The 21,085-nt window shown below is 39.7% G+C and overlaps 1 protein-coding gene and 1 pseudogene across 1 annotated transcript in view; one reads left to right on the forward strand and one right to left on the reverse strand.

Moving 5' to 3' along the window:
• Positions 1-4,108: 4,108 nt before the first annotated feature.
• The window catches only part of LOC101014805 (putative inactive cytochrome P450 family member 4Z2), an 87,652-nt gene continuing 70,675 nt past the window's right edge, over positions 4,109-21,085 (forward strand). Inside the window, 9 exon segments of the mRNA XM_009208012.4 lie at positions 4,109-4,885; positions 4,888-4,910; positions 5,876-6,017; positions 14,657-14,701; positions 16,366-16,493; positions 16,711-16,712; positions 18,963-19,085; positions 19,162-19,313; positions 19,581-19,654. Coding sequence (XP_009206276.1) covers positions 4,744-4,885; positions 4,888-4,910; positions 5,876-6,017; positions 14,657-14,701; positions 16,366-16,493; positions 16,711-16,712; positions 18,963-19,085; positions 19,162-19,313; positions 19,581-19,654 — 831 coding nt within the window. The 5' untranslated portion in view covers positions 4,109-4,743.
• On the reverse strand, positions 8,181-9,821 carry LOC103884841 (annotated as a pseudogene).

Raw genomic sequence — 21,085 nt, forward strand, 5'->3', positions numbered from 1 at the left:
ATTTTTAAGTGTACATTTCAGTGGCACTTAGTGCTTTCACAGTGTTTTGTGACCACCACCTCTGTAGTTTTAATTTTTTTCATCACCCTCAAATAACACCCTCTATCCATTTCTTCCCATTCCCTCCTCCTCCAAATTCCTGCAACCACAAATTTTCTTACTGTGTGTGTGGATTCACCTTCTGGATTTTTTTCATATAAATGAAATTATACAATATTGTCTGACTTTGTTTTCCTTAGCATAAAATTTTCATGACCTCATGGAAAATGGTAGGGAATTCTTAGAAAAAAGGGAATTTCCAAGAATCATTCCCTCCATCAAAGCAACTATTCAGCTACCAAAAACCATCAAAATCAATTATTTTGTAATGCTGGAATCTAACCAAAAACTTACAGCAAACGGGAATGTTTAGTGAAAAATGAGGCTGGTAAATTTTGGCATTTTGCATAGCAGCTGTTATCTCTTATTCCTTTGTCCCATGGTAGTCATGAGGATGCTGATCCACATTTCTGCTATTGCTTACTTGTGCAGCATTGGCAATAAGGACTTTGTCCTCCAGAAACCGGGATTGTGTGTTTTGATCTGTCTAGTAGCTCACTGAAGGACTGGCACAGAAGCTTCATATTGTTTCAACACCTTCAGGGAAGAATGGCTTCCCTGGTGGCATCTGTCACCAAGGTAGAACCTTTAAAAGAATTTAAAGAAATAGATAGTACTTTTTTCTTTTCTTTTTCTTTCTTTAATTTTTTATCCAGATATTTAAGGAAATTTTTTTCAAGTCACTGGCTGAACACAGAGATAAAGAAACAGACACATCAGTGATCACATATGATAACGAATATCATATGTGACATTTAACCCCCTAAGAGGGTTAGGGGGAAGGATGGAAAAATATTTAAAGAAATAATGAATGAAAACTTCCCAAATTTGAGGAAAGACACAAATCTACAGATCTAAGAAATTCAGTGTCTAAGAAGCTCAATGACATCCAAGAAGGATGAACTCAGAGACCTACACCAAAACATATTACAATTAAACCGTTAAAATAAATAATCTTGCAAACAGCAAGAAAGAAGTGATTTGTCACATACAAATGAGGTAGGAGGTGGGGCTCAGACACCAGACCAGATTGAGGACTAGCTAAAACAGTGCTGGGAAGAAAACAGCTTTCAATCAGACACACCTACCAGTGTGCCACATCAATTTATCATTACCATGGCAACACCCAGGAGCTACTGCCCAATTCTACAGCAATGACCCAATGACCCAAAAGTTACTACCCTTTCCCTAGACATTTCTGCATAACCACTCCTTAATCTGCATGCAATTAAAGTGGGTGTAAATATGACTGCAAAACTGCCGTAAGCTGCTACTCTCAGCCTATGGGGTAGCCCTGCTCTGCAGGAGCAGTCATGGAGCTGTAATACTGCCAGAATTATAACACTGCCTATTCAGTAAAACTGTTTTCTTCTGCCTCTGAATTGTCATTGAATTCTTTCCTGGACAAAGCCAAGAACCCTAGTAAGCTAAGCTCCACTTTGGAGTTCACCTGCCCTGCATCACAAGGAATCCTCATTGAGATTAATAACTAGTTTCTCATCAGAAACCATAGAGGCCAAAAAATCATGGGATGATACACTTAAAGTATACTTTTTTAAAATCGTGATCCCTTCACAAAACAAGCAGAGCAAATAGGATAGAAATAAAAAAGAGCTACGGACAACTCAACAAAGGTGGATGACAAGTGGGAAGGGAAAGATTAGTGATTATAAGATTCTCTTGGGCCTAAGAACCCTGAAAACTAATCAGGAAAATTTCCTTTCCAGGACAGAGTCCCACATTGGGAACAATTGTGAGCAATAGAATCTAAAAAAGAGGGGTGAAGGAAGTACATGAGTCCTACAATAGTGAGAAAGTAGGAAATAGGAAGTAGATTTCAAAAATCACTATGAGGCCATAATTTTGAAAAGTCCTGAGTTACAAAAGAAGAGAGAGTCTTTGAGCCCTGAAGCTAGGTAAACTATCCTGACAAACTCCCAGTCCCCTGCATAGTAAACTCCCCCCAAAAGTTCAAGAAAAGTCCCATCACTTGAACAGGAGCAACAGAAAAAGATTGTGCTCTATCCCATATCAAAATACGACAAGTATTTTCTGCTTAATGTCAGCAATCTTCCTGAATATCAGACAATCTGCATAAAAATACTAATTAGGGGACATTTTCCCTTTATTTTGAATGGTAAAAACTATAAGCATTACATATTAGGGCCACTAAAACACCTAGGGTGTAAAATTTCATAAAGCACTCCCACTCAGGTTCACGGAAGTGTGATTAAGGTAATAGATGTTCTAGGTGATTTGTAATTTTTCATGCTTTTTCTGTATTTTTAACAGTTGTTTATAATTCCCAAGTAACATTTATCTAATCCAAAAATAATAACATTTCTGTTTTAAAAACATAAAGGACACTTTGGGTCTTGCTTGAAAAGATCAGTTCTTACCCTTAAAGACACAGGTCAGAAACACAGGCAAGTATATTGTTAAAGATGATGGTATAAAAATCTCCCATTCCAACAACCTCAGGAAGACATTAGAATACTCCGTTGCATTCTGAATATGAACATCAGAGCCTGAAGTTTCTGACTTCAAGACCAGGGCTTTTCCTCAGTATTGCTCTGTCCTGGGACTGTACCTTTTCTCTTTTTCTCTTTACTTTTTTTTTTTTGAGATGAAATTTCGCTTTTGTTATGCAGGCTGGAGTGCAATGGTGCGATCTCGGCTCACCACAACCTCCACCTCTCAGGTTCAAGCGATTCTCCTGTCTCAGCCTCCCGAGTAGCTGGGATTACAGGCATAAGCCACTACGCCCACCTAATTTTGTATTTTATTTTTAGTAGAGAAGGAGTTTCTCCATGTTGGTCAGGCTGGTATTGAACTCCCGACCTCAGGTGATCTGCCCGCCTAGGCCTCCCAAAGTGCAGGGATTACAGGCATGAGACACTGCACCTGGCCTCTTTACCTTTTTAAAAAAATTTTTAGTTGACAGGTAATAATAGTTTGTGCCTTCTCTTTCATGTAAATTTTTGTTGTCGTTGTTGTTGTTTTGAGACAAGGTCTCCCTCTGTTGCCCAGGCTGGAGTGCAGTGGCACAAACACAGCTCACTAAAGCTTCTACCTCCTGGGTTCAAGTGAGCCTGCCACCTCACCCCTCCAACGAGCTGGGGTCACAGGTATGTGCCAATGTGCCCAGCTAATTTTTTTTTCTTTTTTGTAGAGACAAAGTCTTGCAATGTTGCTCAGACAATCCTCCCTACTCACCTTCCCAAAGTGCTAAGAATACAGGCGTGAGCCACCACGTGCAGCCAATAGAAATTCTTTGATTTTTTTGATAGATTTTTTTCCCCAAGATAAATAGAAAGCTTTTCCCCAGCCTTTTAATTTTTAAAAACTTTTAAGCTTAAGACACCCTTTTCTCAACCCCTCAATCTGGCCCTTCATGTTTGCTCAAAAGAGATTTCTAGAAGCCAATGTGAGAAAGCGGCACACTATATGATTCAAATTATATGACATTCTAGAAAAGGCAAAACTATGGAGATAGTACAAAGATTAGTGGTTGCCATGGGATGGAAAAAGAAAGAGGATTTTTTAGGAAAGGGAAACGATATGGTACCACAACGGTGGATATATGTCATTATATATTTGACAAAACCCATAGAATGTAAAACACCAAAGAGTGATCCATAATGTAAACTACAGATTTTGGGTGACAATTGTCAGGCCTCTGAGCCCAAGCCAAGCCATCGCATACCCTGTGACTTGCAGGTATAAGCCCAGATGGCCTGAAGTAACTGAAGAATCACAAAAGAAGTGAAAATGCCCTGCCCCACCTTAACTGATGACATTCCACCACAACAGAAGTGAAAATGGCTGGTCTTTGCCTTAAGCGATGACATTAGCTTGTGAAATTCCTTTTCCTGGCTCATCCTGGCTCAAAAAGCTCCCCCACTGAGCACCTTGTAACCCCCACTCCTGCCGGCCAGAGAACAACTCCCCTTTGACTGTAATTTTCCTTTACCTACCTAAATCCTATAAAACAGCTCCACCCTTATCTCCCTTTGCTGACTCAGCCCGCCTGCACCCAGGTGAATTAAAAAGCTTTATTGCTCACACAAAGCCTGTTTGGTGGTCTCTTCACATGGACCCGCATGACAACAATGATGTGTCATTGTCGGTTCGTTAAATGTAAAAGTGTTATACTCTGGTGGAAGATGTTGATAATCAGGGAAGCTGGAAGGGAGGGGTGATATATGGGAACTCCCTGAACTTTCTGCTTAATTTTTCTGTGAACCTGAAACTTCTCTAATAAAATAAATTCTATCAAAAACATAAACAAAAAAGAACAGAGAATGAGAGAGAGGGAGATTTTTTACAAGAATGTATAGAGGTGCTACAAAGGATGACCAGATGGGAACTTTTAGATTCTGGAAGGGCACAGCAGTGCCTCAAAGCTTTAATATGGATATGAGGTGTCATGCACATGGCTCCTATCTGAAAATGTAGTTCTTCTGGTCAACATCTTAGCAGTTTTCACCCTGCAGGCTTAATTAGACTTCCTCTTCCTTATGTCCCTTTCATTTTGAAAGCCCAGTGTTGCCCAGGGGGCATCTCCTTTGTATTTATGAGAGACCTGCATTCTCCCTGGCTCTGTTCTCTCAGGTTCTCTAGAGCTCAGGACCTCTGAGAAGAATGGAGCCCTTCTGCCTTCAGGAACTCATGGCTCACCCGCTCTTGCTGCTGTTCCTCCTCTGCATGTCTCTGCTGCTCTTTCAGGTAATCAGGTTGTACCAGAGGAGGAGATGGATGATCAGAGCCCTGCACCAGTTTCCTGCACCTGGTTCTATGGCCACAGGGAGGTAAGATGAGAAAATTTGTTGGGGAGGTTAAGGGACAGAAACATGAGGTATTTAAAAAAAAAAAAAAAAACAGCACAGGCTGGTGGGTCATTATGTAATATGCAAAATGCTTTCACACCAATCTCATTTTGATTTTTACAAAAATTCTATGATATGAAGAAGAAAGATATTGTTATTCCTATTTTACAGGTAAGAAAACTAAAGCCAAAAATAGAGATGCAACTTTCCTGTGCTACCCACCTCATAAATGACAGAAATGAAACTTGAACCCTGGTCTTCTGATTGAAGGCCAAAGTCTTTACTACTTTCAGGACTCTGGGTGTTCTACAGAGAAATAGACCAAGCCAACTGTTAACAGGAAATATACAAAGATGCTACGGCTTCTAATGAAGCTGGAAATAGGAAAACATATAACAAATTAGAAAGGAAAGTAGAAAGATGAGCAGCAACCACAAATTAGTAAAAGGCATGTGGGACTTTGCTGCTTTGGAGGCAGATAAAGCATGAGTGGGCATATCCAGAGCAAAGACGAGGTAGGGAATCGGTGGTGACTAAGGGTTTACCTTGTGCCAGGAATTTTATGTTTATAATCTCACTTAATTTTCACGGCAGCTTTGTGAAATATATTTGGTCTTCCTATTATACATGTGAGGAAATCATGGCCCTGATGACCTAGATAATGAATAAGTGTCAGATTGGGATTTGAACTTAAATCTCCAAAGCTGACGCTGGAGTGAGAAGACCAATCACTCAGCAACAGGTCCTGAGTACTTGCCCTGTGCCAGGAAGATTCTGTGGAGGTGCTGGAGACACATGGAGAAAAAAACAATGCCTTCAGCAATTGTGAACCTGTCTGATGGGGTGGTGTCCACAGGCCCTCAACTTAGCACGTGGTCCATCTAAGGGAAAGGGGTTCTCCTGGGGTGACAACATTTACTAACCAGTCATGACTTATCTTATGACAGTTTTACCCAGTACAGGAGTTTGAGGTGTATCATGAACTGATGGAAAAATACCCATGTGCCGCTCCCTTGTGGGTTGGACCCTTTACGATGTTCTTCAGTGTCCATGACCCAAACTATGCCAAGATTCTCCTGAAAAGACAAGGTAAAAACCAAGAGGGGCTTCCAGTACAGAGCAGCAACAAAAGAGTCTCAGGGTGTCTATTGCATTAGGGAAGGACACCTTGAAGCATTTTTAAGGGAAATCCATCATTTGATATGTAGAAGGAAAGATTCCATGTCCTCCTTGACATCATAGTCAGGACTCTATTGAGGGCTGTTGTAGAGAATTCTCTGATCCATTTCCAAGCAACCGTCTCTCCCTACATCGAAAATTTTTCTGATGCTTCCATCACATTTACTTACCTCAGACCCCCAGGACTACCACTTACCACCACTGTGAACATACAGTGGGTTGGGGATGCAGAGGTGGTTTGCTTACAATTGGCTTAATGTCAGTGTTGCACAGAGATGAGTGTTCACTATAGATGCTTTGCCCACCAATGATGCCTGTCCTCTGGGAATGGCCAGTGCCAGGTGGAGGCTCAGGCAAGTGGACACTAGTTCTCTATCAGGTCCCTAGTGTGGGAATTCCATGGAATTGCAAAGCTGCTTCTTGGCCATGGCAAGATGTATGTAGGATTCCCCTACTGGGCTTTCCTCAACTGCCTGTTGGCATGTAAGGCTGACCTTTGCCTCATTCTCCCAGCTACCTAGATGGCTCACTCAGTTATAAAATGCCTCCACACCTCTCTTCATGCTTCTGCAAAATTTCAAGCAGCCTATGGCTCTCTCATGTCACAGGTCACTCTGCCAGAATCACCACCTTTGCATCCTTGTTGAAAATGAATTGACAACATATGTATGGGTTTATTTTTGGAGTCTGAGATCTACACTTAATGCCAGTACCACATTGTTTTGGTGACTATAACTTTGCAGTAAGTTTGAAATCAAGATGTATGAGTTCTCCAGCTTTGCTGTTCTTTTTCAAGGTGGTTTTGACTGTTTTGTTTCCCTTAAAATATCATAGAAATGTTAGAATTGGCTTTTCCATTTCTGCAAAGAAGGCCAATGTGATTTTCACAGGGATTCCATTGAATCTGCAGATCAACTTGGAGAGTATTGTCATCTGCACAGTATTGTCTTTCAATTTATTAACATGGATGTCTTTTTTCTTATGTACGTTTTCTTTAATTTCTTTCAGCAGTGTTTTTTAGTTTTCAGTATACAAGTCTTTTGTTTCATTTGTTAAATTTATTCTTAAGTATTTTATGTTTTGATGCTATTGTAAATAGAGTTTTTTAAACTTTCTTTTCAGACTGTTCATTGCTAGTGTACAGAAATACAACTGATTTTGGTGTGTTGATTTTGTATGCTGCAAAGTTTCTGAATTTGTTTATTAGCTCTGACAGTTTTCTTGCAGATTTTTTAGGATTTTCTATATTTAAGATCATGTAATTTGTGAATACAGATAACTGTAGTTTTTCTCCTTCCAATTTGGATGGCTTTTTTCCTTTTCATTGCCCAATTGCTCTAGCCAGAACTTCTGTTACAGTGTTGAATGTAAGTTGTGAAAGTAGATGTCTCTGTCATGATCTTAGGGGGAAAGATTTGAGTCTTGCACCACTCAGTGTAATACTAACTGTAAGTTTTTCATATATGCCTTTTAGCATGTCAAGAAACTTTCTCTGTAATCCAAGTTTATTGAGTGTTTTTATCATGAAAGGGTGTTGTGTTTTGTAAAATATTTTTCCTGTAACAACTGAGATCATCATGTGGTTTTTTTCTTCATTCTATTAAAGTGCTCTTGCATTCCTGGAATAAATCCCACTTGGTCATTATGTAAAATTGCCTAATATCCTGCTGGACTCCATTTGCTAGTATTTTTTGAAGAATTTTGTTATCTGTATTCATAAGGAATATTGGGCTATACTTTTCTTTTTTTGTACTATTTTGTCTGGCTTAGGCATCAGGGTAATGCTGGCATCATAGAAGGAGTTAGGAAGTGCTCCTTCTCTCCTTCTTCTGTTTTTTAGAAGAGTTTTAGAAGTATTGGCCCTAATTTATCTTTAAATGTGTGGTAGAATTCATCAGCAAAGCGCTCAGGTCCTGTACTTTTCTTTATTAGCGATTTTTGATTGCTAGTTCATTCTCTTTACCTTACCAGCTATAGGTCCATTCAGATTTTCTACTTGTTCTTGAGTCAGTTTGGTAGTTCTTGTGCTTTCAAGAATTTGTCCAGTTCATCTAGGTTACACAATTCATCAGCATACAATCGTTCATAGTATCCTCTTTATTGACATTTAACATGGAAACATCACTTTTATTGACAGTTTAGGGCCACAATGAACAGACAGTTTCACTGAACAGAAATAGGACAGTCTCAAGACAACAGAGTATAAAATTGTAGGAAAAGGGTTAATATTCTTCACCCTCATCCTCTCCCTCTGTGCTATCTGCTCCAACCTCCTCATAATCCTTCTTAAGGGCAGCCATTCATATACCAGTGAACAGAGGCATGCTTATCATACATCAGGTCAAACGTGTGGTCCAGGCAAGCCCAGGCCTCAGCAACTGCTGTGATGTTGCTCAGCATGCACACAGCTCTCTATACATTGACCAGGTCTCCCCCAGGTACCTCACGGGGAGGCTGGTAACTAATACCAACCTTAAAACCAGTGGGATACCAATCCACAAACTGGATAGTAGGCTTGGTCTTAATGGTGGTGATGGCAGCATTGACATCTTTGGGGACCATGTACCAATGGTACAACAGGCAGCAAGCCATGTATTTACCATGGCAAGAGTCACATTTCACTATCTGGTTGGCTGGCTCAAAGCAAGCATTGGTGATCTTTGCTACAGCAAGTTGTTCGTGATAGGCTTTCTCAGCAGAGATGATGAGGGCATATGTGGTCACAGGGAAGTGGATGCAGAGGCAGTGCACCAGTTTGGTCTAGACTTCTGTCAGATTAACATTCAGGGCTCCATCAAATCTGAGGGAAGCAATGATGGAGGACACAGCCTGCCTAGTTAAAGCTAGTGTAGGTTGGGCACTCAATATTAAGGTTTCTCCACAGATGTCATAGATGGCCTCATTGTCTGCCACGAAGGCACAATCAGAGTGCCACAGGGTGATGTGGGAGATGAAGATAGAATTATACAAGCATAGCTGTGGAAATAATGGGGGGTTGGGTATGTGGAGAACTCCAACTTGGACTTCTTGCCATAATCAACAGAAAGAACATTCCACCAGCAGAGAAGTGAACCCAGAATAAGTCCCCTCACCAAAGCAGTAAAAAACCAAGAAATTCTGAAGACCTGTGCACTAGTCAACCATCTTGCAAATTCAGTCCAAGATGAGGTCAATATAATCCCCTTGCCTATGCAATAGTGCCCTCAAGTATAGTTATAGGCAGCATCTTCCTTGCCTGTGATGAGCTGCCCAGGGTGGAAGAACTGGCAGTAGGTGCCAGTGTGAACTTTGTCAATGACTCCAGGTTCAACATCTACAAACACTGCCCTAGTCACATGGTTGTCAGCACCTGCCTCACTGAAGAAGGTACTGAAGGAGTCATTTCTTCCCACAATAGTCTTGTCTCTTGGTCTTGCCATCAGGCTAGAGGCCATGTTCCAGGCAGTAGAGATCCTAGCAGGAACTGCCAATCTGGACATCAGCCTAGCCAACGTGGAGCTGCACTCACATATGACAGGGACTTGTGAGGTTCTGCAAGGTTGAAGGAGGTGAAGGGACAGCAACAAGGATCTCCCACTAACAGACAACCACGGAGTCCAAGGGAGTAGTCCATAGTGTCCTCTTATAATTCTTTTATTATCTGTAATAATAAGTTGATAGTAATGTCCCTACTTTCATTTCTGATTGTAGTAACTTGATTCTTCTCACTTTTCTTGATAATCTAATTAAAGTTTTGTCAATTTTGTTAATCTTCTCAAAGAAATAATTTTTATTTGTTGATTTTTTTCTGTTGTTTTCCTGTTTTTATTTTATTTATCTCAGCTGTAATCTTTATTATTTCTTTCCTTCAGTAGCTTTGGGTTTCATTTGCCCTTCTTTTTCCAGTTCATTAAAGTATACAGTTAGGGTATTGATTTAAGGACTTTATTTTTTAAATGAAGATATTTAAGCTATAAAAATCTCATTAAGCACTGCTTTTGCTGACTTCCATAACATTGGGTATATTGTTTTCATTTTCATTTGCCTTGAAATATTTTCTAATGTCTCTTATGATTTATTCCTTGTCCCTTTGGTTGTTTAAGCATGTCTTGCTTAATATTCATGTTCTGTGAATTTTCCTGTTTCACTTCTGATACTGATTTCTAGTTTTATTCTATTTCTACTTTTATTCTATGGAGAGGTATTTTTGTATGATTTCAATCTTTTTAAATTTATTGAGACTTTTTTTGTGACTTACCATATGATCTATGCTGAAAAATGACCCATGCGCTCTTGAGAAGAACATGTAATCTGCTGTTGTTAGGTGGAGCATTTAGAACATGTCTGTTTGGCATAATTATAGTGTTGTTCAAGTTCTCTATTTCCTTATTAATTTTTTGTATTGTTCTGTCCATTATTGAAAGGGATGTAGTGAATTCTCCAATTATAATGTTAGAACTGTCTATTTCTCCCTTAAATGCTGTCAGCTTGCCTCATATACTGTGGGGTTCTATTGTTAGGTATATATGTATATATTTATAACTGTTATATCTTCTTGATGGATTGACTTCTTAACAATACATAATGTCTTTCTTTATGTCACAATATTTTAAAGTATATTTAACTGATAATCACCCTGCTCTCTTTTCCTTACTGTTTGCATAGAACACCTTTTCTACCCTTTCACTTTTAACCTCTTTGTTTCTTCAGAGCTAAAGTGAGTCTCTTGTAAGCAGCATATTAGTGGATCCCATTTTTTAGTCCATTCTGCCAATCTCTGCCTTTTAATTGAATAGTTTAACCCAGTTACATTTAAAATAATTACTGATAAGGAAGCACTTATTTCTGACATTTCACTGTTGGTTTTTTGTATGTCTTATACCTTTTTTTAGAGATAGCATCTTGCTCTGTCACCTAGGGTAGGGTGCAGTGGTGCCATCATAGCTCACTGCATCCTCTAGCTCTTGGGCTCAAGTAATTCTCCCACTTCAGCCTCCTGAGTAGTTGGGACTATAGGCCTGCACCACCATGCCTGGATAATTTTTTCTTTTGTATAGACAAGGGTCTCACTATGTTATCCAGGCTGGTCTCAAACTTCTGGCTTCAAACAATGCTTCCCCATCCGTCTCCCAAAGTGCTGAGACTACAAGTGTCACCACTGTGCTCAGCCTGTCATATATATTTTATGTTCCTCACTTCCTCCATTACTGCCTACTTTGGTGTTTAATTAATTTTTGTTTTTTCATATGGCGACATTTTTATGTTACTCTTCTCATTTCCTTATCTATATATTTTTAGTTATTTTCATAGTGGTTAATGTGGGATTACAATTAATATCTTAAAGCTATATCAACTTGGTTTAAATTAATACAAATTTAGCTCAATAGTATCCAAAAATTCTCATCCTATACATCTCCATCTCTATATATTGTTATTGTCACAGATTGCATCTTTATACATTGTGTGCCCATAACATAGATTTATAACTGTTGTTTTATGCATGTGTATGTATACCATGTAAGCAAAAAGAGGAGTTAAAAACCAAAGATACAATAATACTGACTTTTATGTTTACCTATGTAGTTACCCTCACCAGTGTTCATTTTTTTACATGGCTCTGAGTTACTGCTTAGTGATCTTTCATTTCAGCCTGAAAGGCCCACTTTAGCACTTCTTGTGGAGTAGGTCTATTAAAAACAAACCCTCTCAACTTTTGTTTATAGGGAATGTCGTAATTTCTCTTTCATTCTTGAAGGATCATTTTGCTAAATATTTAATTCCTAGTTGGCTTTTTTTCCTTTCAGCAGTTTGAATATTTCATCTCACTGCCTTCTGACCTCCATGGTTTCTGATTAGAAATAGGCTGTTAATTTTATTGAAGATCTCTTGTATGAGATGAGTCACCTTCTCTGTTGCTGCTTTCCAGATTTTCTCTTTATCTTTGGCTTTCAACAAATTGATAATAATGTGTCTCAGGGTGAATCTCTTTGAGTTTATCCTGCTTGTAGTTCATTGGGCTTCTTTTCCTATAGATTCATGTCTTTCCTCAAATTTTGGATATTTTCAGTCATTATTTCTTCAATGTTAGTTCTCTCTCTTCTCTCTTTTGGGACTTCAATTATGCATATGTTAGTATGCTTGAGGGTATCCCACAGGTCTCTTAGGACCATTCATTTTTTTCATTCTGTTTTCTATTTCTGCTCCTCAGATTCAACAATCTCAATTGACCTATCTCCAACTGCTAATTTTTTCTCTCCCTGCTCAAATCAACTGCTGAAACCTTATAAACTTTTTGTTTCAGTTACTGTATACTCCAGTTCCGGAACTTTATTTGTTTCTGTTCACAACTTCTATGTCTTTGTTAATATTCTCTATTGTTCATACATCAGTATTTTGGTTTTGTTTCATCTTTGGCCGTGGTTTATTTTAGGTCTTTGAGCATATTTAAGACAGTTGATTTAAAGTTGTCTAGTAAGTCCAACATCTAGACTTCCTCAATAACAGTTTCTTTTCATTTATTTTTCTTGTGCATAAGTCATACATCCTTTGTTTCTTTTATATGCTTTGCAATTTTTTTTTGTTTAAAACTGAACATTTTAAATGTCATGTAAGAAAAAAAGGAATAAAAGAAAAAAAGTAGAAAAGAAAATAAAAATATTCTCCAGGTCTTTCCTGGTTGGTTCTGTGTTGGGGCACACCTTTAGTATTTGATCAGGGCATTTACAAGTTTGCCTTTTTAGCTTTCTCTTTCTTCTTGCACTTTGTGTAAGGACTAGTCAAAGTTAAAAGCCTATGGTCTTATCATGTCTTTTCCAAGCATGCAGTCTACCCTGTGTATGTGTAGGTACCCTGTTATATGTGAGAACATCTTAAAGCATTGATTCCAAAAAAAATTCCCATTCCCGGCTTTTCCTTCTAGGTTTCAGTGTGTTTATTATTGCCTCAATTATTCTTTTTTGTCCCAGGAAGCAGTGATAGTTCTTTTGCTTCTCAATGTTTTTGAGGAACACTTCCCTGCCCTGAGAGAATTCTGAGTTAGGTATAACATAGGCAAGCCCCAGTCCTTTAGAAAACCCACACAGAGTTCAAAACAAACAAAATTCCTTGAGAACAAAGACCACTCTGCTTTCTCTAGGATCCAGGAATCAGAACCCCTTGAGAATGCAAGCTGCCATCTTCAAGATTGCCATGGCACTGGAGAGGGATGTGGGGCAAGGCTAAATTACAATGCCACCAATCTTTTCTATTCTTTTTCAGTGGCCTTTCTTCTGATTAAGTGCTCACTTGGTTGCTGTAAACAACTAACTGTCTTCCAGAATTCTGCTAAAGTTGACTATAACAGTTTTTTTGCGAGATAATTTTTGTTTTTGCTTTGGGGAGGGATGGCCCTGGACAGTTCCTAATCTAGCATTTTTGCTGATGTCACTCCTAGACATTATTTTTTAGGACCCTGGAATGTCTAGAGTAGAAAGGCTCATGCTTATTAGCCCTAAATGTAAACATACATACATTCTTCCCAAAATAGTTTTGGAAACATCCTTAACAATTCTATCAGTCTCTTTTAACCGTTTCCGAAGAAATGCCAGAATTATCTTCCAACAAGAAGATTTGGAGGATGAGAATGAGGAATTAGTTAAGAAGGGGTCCCAACTTTTGACAGGGAATAGGGAATATAGTCATGTCTTTAAGTGGATAGAGGAAGAGGAGGCTATCTGGTGTTGAAGGGATAGATCAGGTTTGGATTTGCTGGGGCCCTGAGGTGTCTGTGTGGTACACAAAGGGAAATGTCTAGAGGGCAGTTGTTTTATATTGAAGTCTATGAACAGAGAGAAAGACAGAGAGAATACACTAGGGCCTGAGAGAATGAATGCCGTAAGGTATCTTCCTACCCTTAGAACTCAAGGTATTTTACAGGTTCATTTCACCTGGACTTCTGCGGAAAGTGAATCTCATATTAACAGTCCTCTCTTTTCCTAGATGTTCATATGTTTTCTCCCCCATTTTTACTTCCCTGTCTTTATCCCACATAAAGACATTGATGGCATGAATGAAGGATACTAATTCCTGTTTTCCAAAAACTGTAAAACCAAGGTTATGTCCCTTACCTTTTCTTCTGATTCATTTATATACATCTTTCTCAAACAAATCCAACAAGGGTAAAATCTACAATTTATCTCAAAGTCATGTTCCCGTGTCTAGCTTTACATGTCTGTGTCAAAAGAAATTGAAGCTTTAAAATGTTGTCAGAGAGTTCCCCAACAAAAACAAATGTGTTTTTTCAACTTACATCGTGGGGTCATTTCAATTTCCACAAAGAAAATTATACTTTGTTTTCCACTGCTATTGACCTTGTAGCACCAAGTGCTGTGGAGAAAGAATAAATAAGTTCTCATTCTACTTCTGTGGCTTCCCTGGGATTCTAAGGGCTGAAAAACTAGCCTCCAACCACCTTGCACACTAGCTATTTGTGTTACTCCCAAGAAATATGGAAACGTACAAAAGTTACCTCTCATTTTAACTCGTGATTTTCACCTAATGCCATTTTTTGCCTCCTTTGTTCTGTTTTACAGATCCCAAAAGCACAATTATCCACAAAATCCTTGAATCCTGGGTTGGTATGTGTATTAGTCCACTCTCATACTGCTATAAAGACATAGCTGAGACTGGGTAACTTATAATGAAAAGAGGTTTAACCGACTCATGGTTCTATTGGCTATACAGGCTTCTGCTTCTTGGGAGGTCGCAGGAAACTTACAGTTGTGGTGGAAGGCAAAGGAAAAGCAGGCACACCTTCACATCGCCACCAGGAGTGGGGGGGAGACTGTTACACTCTTATAAACAAGCAGATCTAGGGAGAATTCTATCACAGGAACAGTAAGGGGAAAGTCCACCCCCATGACTCTGTCACCTTCCACCAGGCCTCCCCTCCAACACTGAGGATTACAATTTGATGTAAGACTGAGGTGGAGACTCAGAGCCAAACCACATCAGTATGTGTGTCTGATCCTTTCTCATCTGAGCCTGGTGGAGGTAGAGGTGTGGGGAGAGATTACTTTCCTGATAGACACTAAATGCTCCTGTCTCCCCCACCTTACCACAACCTACACTCGCTTTTGCTTCAGAAGCCTGAGCTCAATCCTGCCTTGTCCTTCATAGCATCTCCTCTTATTCTACGTGTTTGGGACTGGTCCTTTATTTCTGGTGTAGCTAGGGGTAGGGGTGGAGGAATAAGAAGGGGCCTGGAGGTCATATTCTCTCCTCCTCACACCAACTGATGTCACTATCCCAGGTTGTCCCCACTTGAAGATCATGGAAAAAGAAGGAGAGTCCCTCAGCCTGCTAGCATGGACCTTATTGAGAATGGTGCTCTGGAAGAGGTTGCCATTGTGAAAGTTGCTTAAGATCATTCTTTCTCCTTTTCCCACCACACTTCCCCTCCCTTTTCTGGGCAACCTGCCTTTGCAGCTAAGCAAGTTCACACCAGGAGATTCAGGATCCGGGTAGTAGCCCCAGATCCCTGAATCAAATGTGCATGGGTGCCTTCTCTCCCTCTCCTTAGATTTTCCACCCTACAGAGATTTTAATATTATTCACCACAAATTTCATTATCAGTTTTCCCAAACTAATTGTCCCTGGAAAATCTTGCTCTTGAGGATCCCTTTGAAAGAACCCACTCTCCTAAACTAAGTCTTTTATGAACTCAGTGGAAATCTCAAACCCACTTTCCCAGCAGGAATGATAAAGAAAAGCCCCTTTAGTCCTCCATCATTGATCCTCAGCCTGAAGAGAAGCACAAAAGTTATGGAAAGAAAGCAGCACCTCTGCTTCAGTCTGTAACTTTGTGCCAGTCTAAGGCAGTATTTCTCAAAGTGTGGACCTGAACTAGCTGGGACCCTTGTTATAACTCAAAAGTCCTTGATTCTACCTCAACACCTAGGAATTACTGGCTCTGAAGGATTAAGCCAAGGAATCTGCCTCTATCAAGCACCTCAGGTAATTCTCACCCACCCTAAATTTGAACTCTTATCCAGAGGCTGATGAATCTGACCATCAAATAGGATAGGATGGACCTTTTTTTGAGTTCATTGCATAAACAAATTTTCTGATTTGAACTTAATTCCCAAAGGGTTAGGTCTACTCCTGCTCATTTACTCTTTCAGAGCTCTGTCCACTCTAGCTTCTCTCCAGTGTCATAGATAGGGAATTGCACCCTGTGTGCCTAGTCTTTCTTCACTTACCTGGCCTGTGATAGAAACATTTGCCCCTCTCATTTCATAAGGTCAAGGACTTGTGACCCTGGATGGTTCTAAATGGAAAAAGCACCACCAAATTGTGAAACCTGGCTTCAACATCAGCATTCAGAAAATATTCATCACCATGATGTCTGAGAGTGTATGGGTGATGCTGGTAAGAGGAGAAGACAGCATTCCTTCCTGGCCTCTGAAGTGAGGTGCTGCCAGCCATATGGCGAGAGAGACTCTGAGTTCCCTCTGAACCATGTTCACAGCAGTTTATGTGGGGTTATTTGATGTTTAGACCATGACCATCATCATCAGGGCAAGGACCCAGTCTTATATACCCAACACTTCTCACAGGGATGGACTCAGGGTAGGTGCTCAATGAGAAGTAGTTGAATGAATGAATGGGTGAGTCCAGTAGACTCACTACATTTGGAGAACACAAGGCAGAAGAGCAAAGACAACAATAGGAGTAGCCATCCCGACATACAGAAGTGTATCACGTTCAGGAGGTCAAGTCAGGAAAGACTTCCTAAGAAAGGTGGCAGGAGCTTAGTCTTGGAGAATGGGCAGGATTTCTAGAGACAGAGGGTCAGAGAAAAGACTGCCTTGTGGTCAAGGAGAAAGGGGAGCTTTAGCTTTGGCTGAGACAGAAGAGGGTGCAGAGATTTCACAAGACTATCTAGAACCCATAGAGAAGACACAGTTGTATGTCTCCACACCTGCCTTCTTGGAGTTTGGATGGCACAGACATGCCAGGTGGTTTTGAGCACAGCTAAGGTCTGTTTCAGGGGTCCTGAATGAGGTGATTGTGACAACTCAAAGACTAAGTTTCTAGGATCCCAGGCACTGAGTAAAGCAATTCTACACACAGGATCCCAATCATAGTCACAAAGACTTATTAATGATGCAGGAGTTCAGAGATATGGGTTCACCTAAACACGTCACCTTGGATTCATACTTGCCCCATGCTTTCCAGCGTGCCATGCTGTTATCCTTTATGACGCTCGTCACCATGCCCATGTCCCACTCCAAAATAAAAATCAAAGCAAAACATATAAATACAGTGACTGCCAATACTTTTTAAGCACTTACTATGTGTCAGGCTTATTATATCCTCTTATACTACTACACTCTTACAATTTTGCTATATTATCTCCATTTTGTTAGTAAGGATATTGAGATGCAGAGATTAAGCAGTCTGTTCAAGGTCACAAGGCAGGCCGGGTGCAGTGGCTCATGCCTGTAATGTCAGCACTTTGGGAGGCCAAGGTGGGTGGATGGCTTGAGCCCAGGAGGTCAAGACCAGCGTGGTCAGCATGGCCAAACCCCATCTCTACTAAAAATACAAGATCATAAGGCAGATTAGAGGAAGAGCTGGGTTCAAACTCAAGCCTCCTTGAGTTGGAAGAGCACACCCTGAACTGATGCACCTCTCTTCGAGTCTGAGGCTTCTTCCTGACGATGCCCCCTTCAGCCCGCTCCAACCAGTGCCTCTCCTTGCAATGCCCTTACCAACATCCAAACAGACACCACCCCCATTATCACCGACCTCTTGCTCTTTCTCTACTCTTCTTGGCTCCATGACAATTGCAATCTTTCAGAACATCTGATTTTAGTAAAGTGTTTGGAAAAAAGCTTTCAAATTGAATTATTTAATTAATTAACATTACAGAGTTAATAACAGCTTAACAGTGCATAAACATTTATACTGAAATGGAGAACTTCATTTCCATAAACATTTGGCTTTTGACAAAGTGAAATTCTCTGGGATATTGGCAGGTATGTCCAAGGGTGTAAACACATCTGGATCCTACTCTATAGGTGAGGATTTTTGGTCTTGACTCTTAACTGCAAAATCTTTGAGAACAAGAACTATCTCTAACACGTCTCTTTTTTTTTTTTGAGACGAAGTCTCGCTCTGTCGCCCTGGCTGGAGTGAAGTGGCCTGATCTAGGCTCACTGCCAGCTCCGCCTCCTGGGTTCACGCCATTCTCCTGCCTCAGCCTCTCGAATAGCTGGGACTACAGGCGCCCACCACTACGCCTGGCTAATTTTTTTGTATTTTTGGTAGAGGCGGGGTTTCACCGAATTAACCATGATAGTCTCGATTTCCTGACGTCGTGATCCGCCCGTCTCCGCCTCCTAAAGTGCTGGGATTACAGGCGTGAGCCACCACGCCCCGCCATCTAATTCGTCTCTAAATTATCACTGGATCTGGGAAAAAAAATTTGTCAAGTATTAAATATTTCAGGGATCTTTTCCTAGAATCAAAAACCTCTGTTTATGTATGCTCTCTAAGGATGTTTTTGAATTCTTGTTTTTTATTCCATGTTTTGTCAGCTTAGTTTTTCCATTATAAAAGTTATATAAATTGTAGTACTGCAACTAAGGAAAAAGAGGGAAAAAAAACCATTGCCCCACCCTTACAAAGTCACAAATAGCATCTAAGGCACAATATTCATTTTCAGTACCGACAAGGTGTTTTCTTTTATATGGTTGGCATAATACGGCAAATTCATTGTGTACACTTTGTATTTTCAAACCCCAACAAGCTCTAAAAGGGACATCAAATAACTTAGAAATTGGGAAAAGAGGGGCATGTGTATGATCATGATATTCATCTCCTGCCCCACAGCAAATGGGAGGAACACATTGCCCAGAACTCATGTCTGGAGCTCTTTCAACATGTCTCCCTGATGACTGTGGACAGCATCGTGAAGTGTGTCTTCAGCCACCAGAGAAGCATCCAGTTGGACAGGTCAGTGACAAAAGGAAGGTACTTGTTCACCAATAACTGTGTCACCCACTAACATGTTCCATCTTCCCTATTCCAGTACCCTGGGCTCATACCTGAGAGCAGTGTTCAACCTTGGCAAAATCTACCAGCGGATGAACAATTTCCTACATCACAACGACCTGGTTTTCAAATTCAGCTCTCAAGGCCAAATCTTTTCTAAATTTAACCAAGAGCTTCATCAGTTCACAGGTTAGTCCTGGGATTTACATGACCAGAGTCCACTATGAGACATCTCATTGTCTGAGACATAGACTTTGGTGATGGCTGCTTCTACTATGGACATAGGGCATGGCCATCATTCAGAAATGCTAATTTGTACCTCTTAAATGAATGTGCTACATAAATCCTAGGTAGAGAGTATATTATTGATTATATATCTGCATTTTAATGTTTGGAGTTAGAACTAATATAATCAGCAAAACATCTGTCTATCTTGCTTCATTTCTAATGGAGCAGCTTCAGATGTGAAGAAAAGTAAAAGTGAAAGGAAGTACATTTCTGTAAGAAGACAGAACAGGACATCTGAGCAAGTACTGAACATGCTTGGGTACTGCATACTATGCACAGTTTATCAAACAACACAGCACACCACTGAGTATCCCTTTTGCATAGGTTTTTGGGGACTTAGGACATAGATAACTTTGAGGGACCATAAATCCACCTATGGCAATACCCATTTACAATTGGAATATATTTCTGATTTATCATTATTATCTTGATAAAATCACCTTCTTTTTCTCTAATAATGCTTCTAGTCTCAAGATCTACTCTATCAGATACTAGTATGATAGCCTCTGCTTTCCTTTAGTTAGTATTTTGATAGTATATTATTCTATACTCTTTTTTTTTCTGTTTCTGTGTCCTTACATTTGAGGTTTATGTCTTTTTTTCCTTTTCTTTTTCTTTTTCTTTTTGTTTTGTTTTGTTTTGTTTTGAGACAGGGTCTCACTTTATCACCCAGGCTGCAGTGTGGTGGCACCATCTCGGCTCACTGCAGACTCAACCTCCCGGGTTCAAGTGATCCTTCTGCCTCAGCCCCCCAAGCAGCTGGGACTACAGGCGTGTGCCACCACACCTGGCTAAATTTTGTATTTCTTTTGTAGAGGCAGGGTTTCACCATTTTGCCCAGGCTGGTTTCGAATTCCTGAGCTCAAGCAATTTGCCTACCCAAAGTGCTAGGATTACAGGCGTGAGCCACTGTGCTCAGCCAAAGTTTATTTCTCATATGCAGCATATATTTAGATTTTATTAATGTAGTCTGAAAATCTTTGTGCTTTAGTTAGAGCATTTAAACCACTTATATTTAATGTAATCACTAGAATATCTGGATTTAAACAGGCCATGTAACTATTTGTTTTCTATTTAACCGATTTTTATCCCTTCTTTTATTAATTGCGGGATCATTTTATATTATTACTTTTTCTCTTTTAGATCATAAGTTTAGTTTTTTATGGGTATGCTAGAAATTACAACATGCAGTCTTTATTTATTAGAGTCTAACATATGCAATTACATTAAGCACTTCCCTGAAAATGCAAGGATCTTACACCATTTGAACCTCTATTTACTACTTCCCATATTCTTAAATATTTTAAATATTGTTCTGATGGGTTTTTTAAATAATTTTTTTTAAGTTCCGAGGTATATGTGCAGGATGTGCAGGATAAGGATAATAATTAGGGAAAAATTACAAAAATTAGAATTTTACAACCAGAATTCCACATTGTGGTTGCTGCAGTATATAGTTCTTTTGCAAAAAGTAGCATAACTATAACAATTCCCACAAGAGTGGCATAGTAAATAATTTCCATTGAAAACTTTACTTGCCAAGACATAACATTTCCCTCTGGGGATGTACAAAGTTACAAGTGTGATTCTATGAATAATTAAAATCTCCCTGCAAATATGCACTAAAAAGAAGTTTTAGTATCTGGTGATGAACTTTGAGAGGAAAGGTTAGA

Source organism: Papio anubis, chromosome 1 (genome assembly GCF_008728515.1).
Source record: "Papio anubis isolate 15944 chromosome 1, Panubis1.0, whole genome shotgun sequence".
NCBI lineage: Eukaryota > Metazoa > Chordata > Mammalia > Primates > Cercopithecidae > Papio > Papio anubis.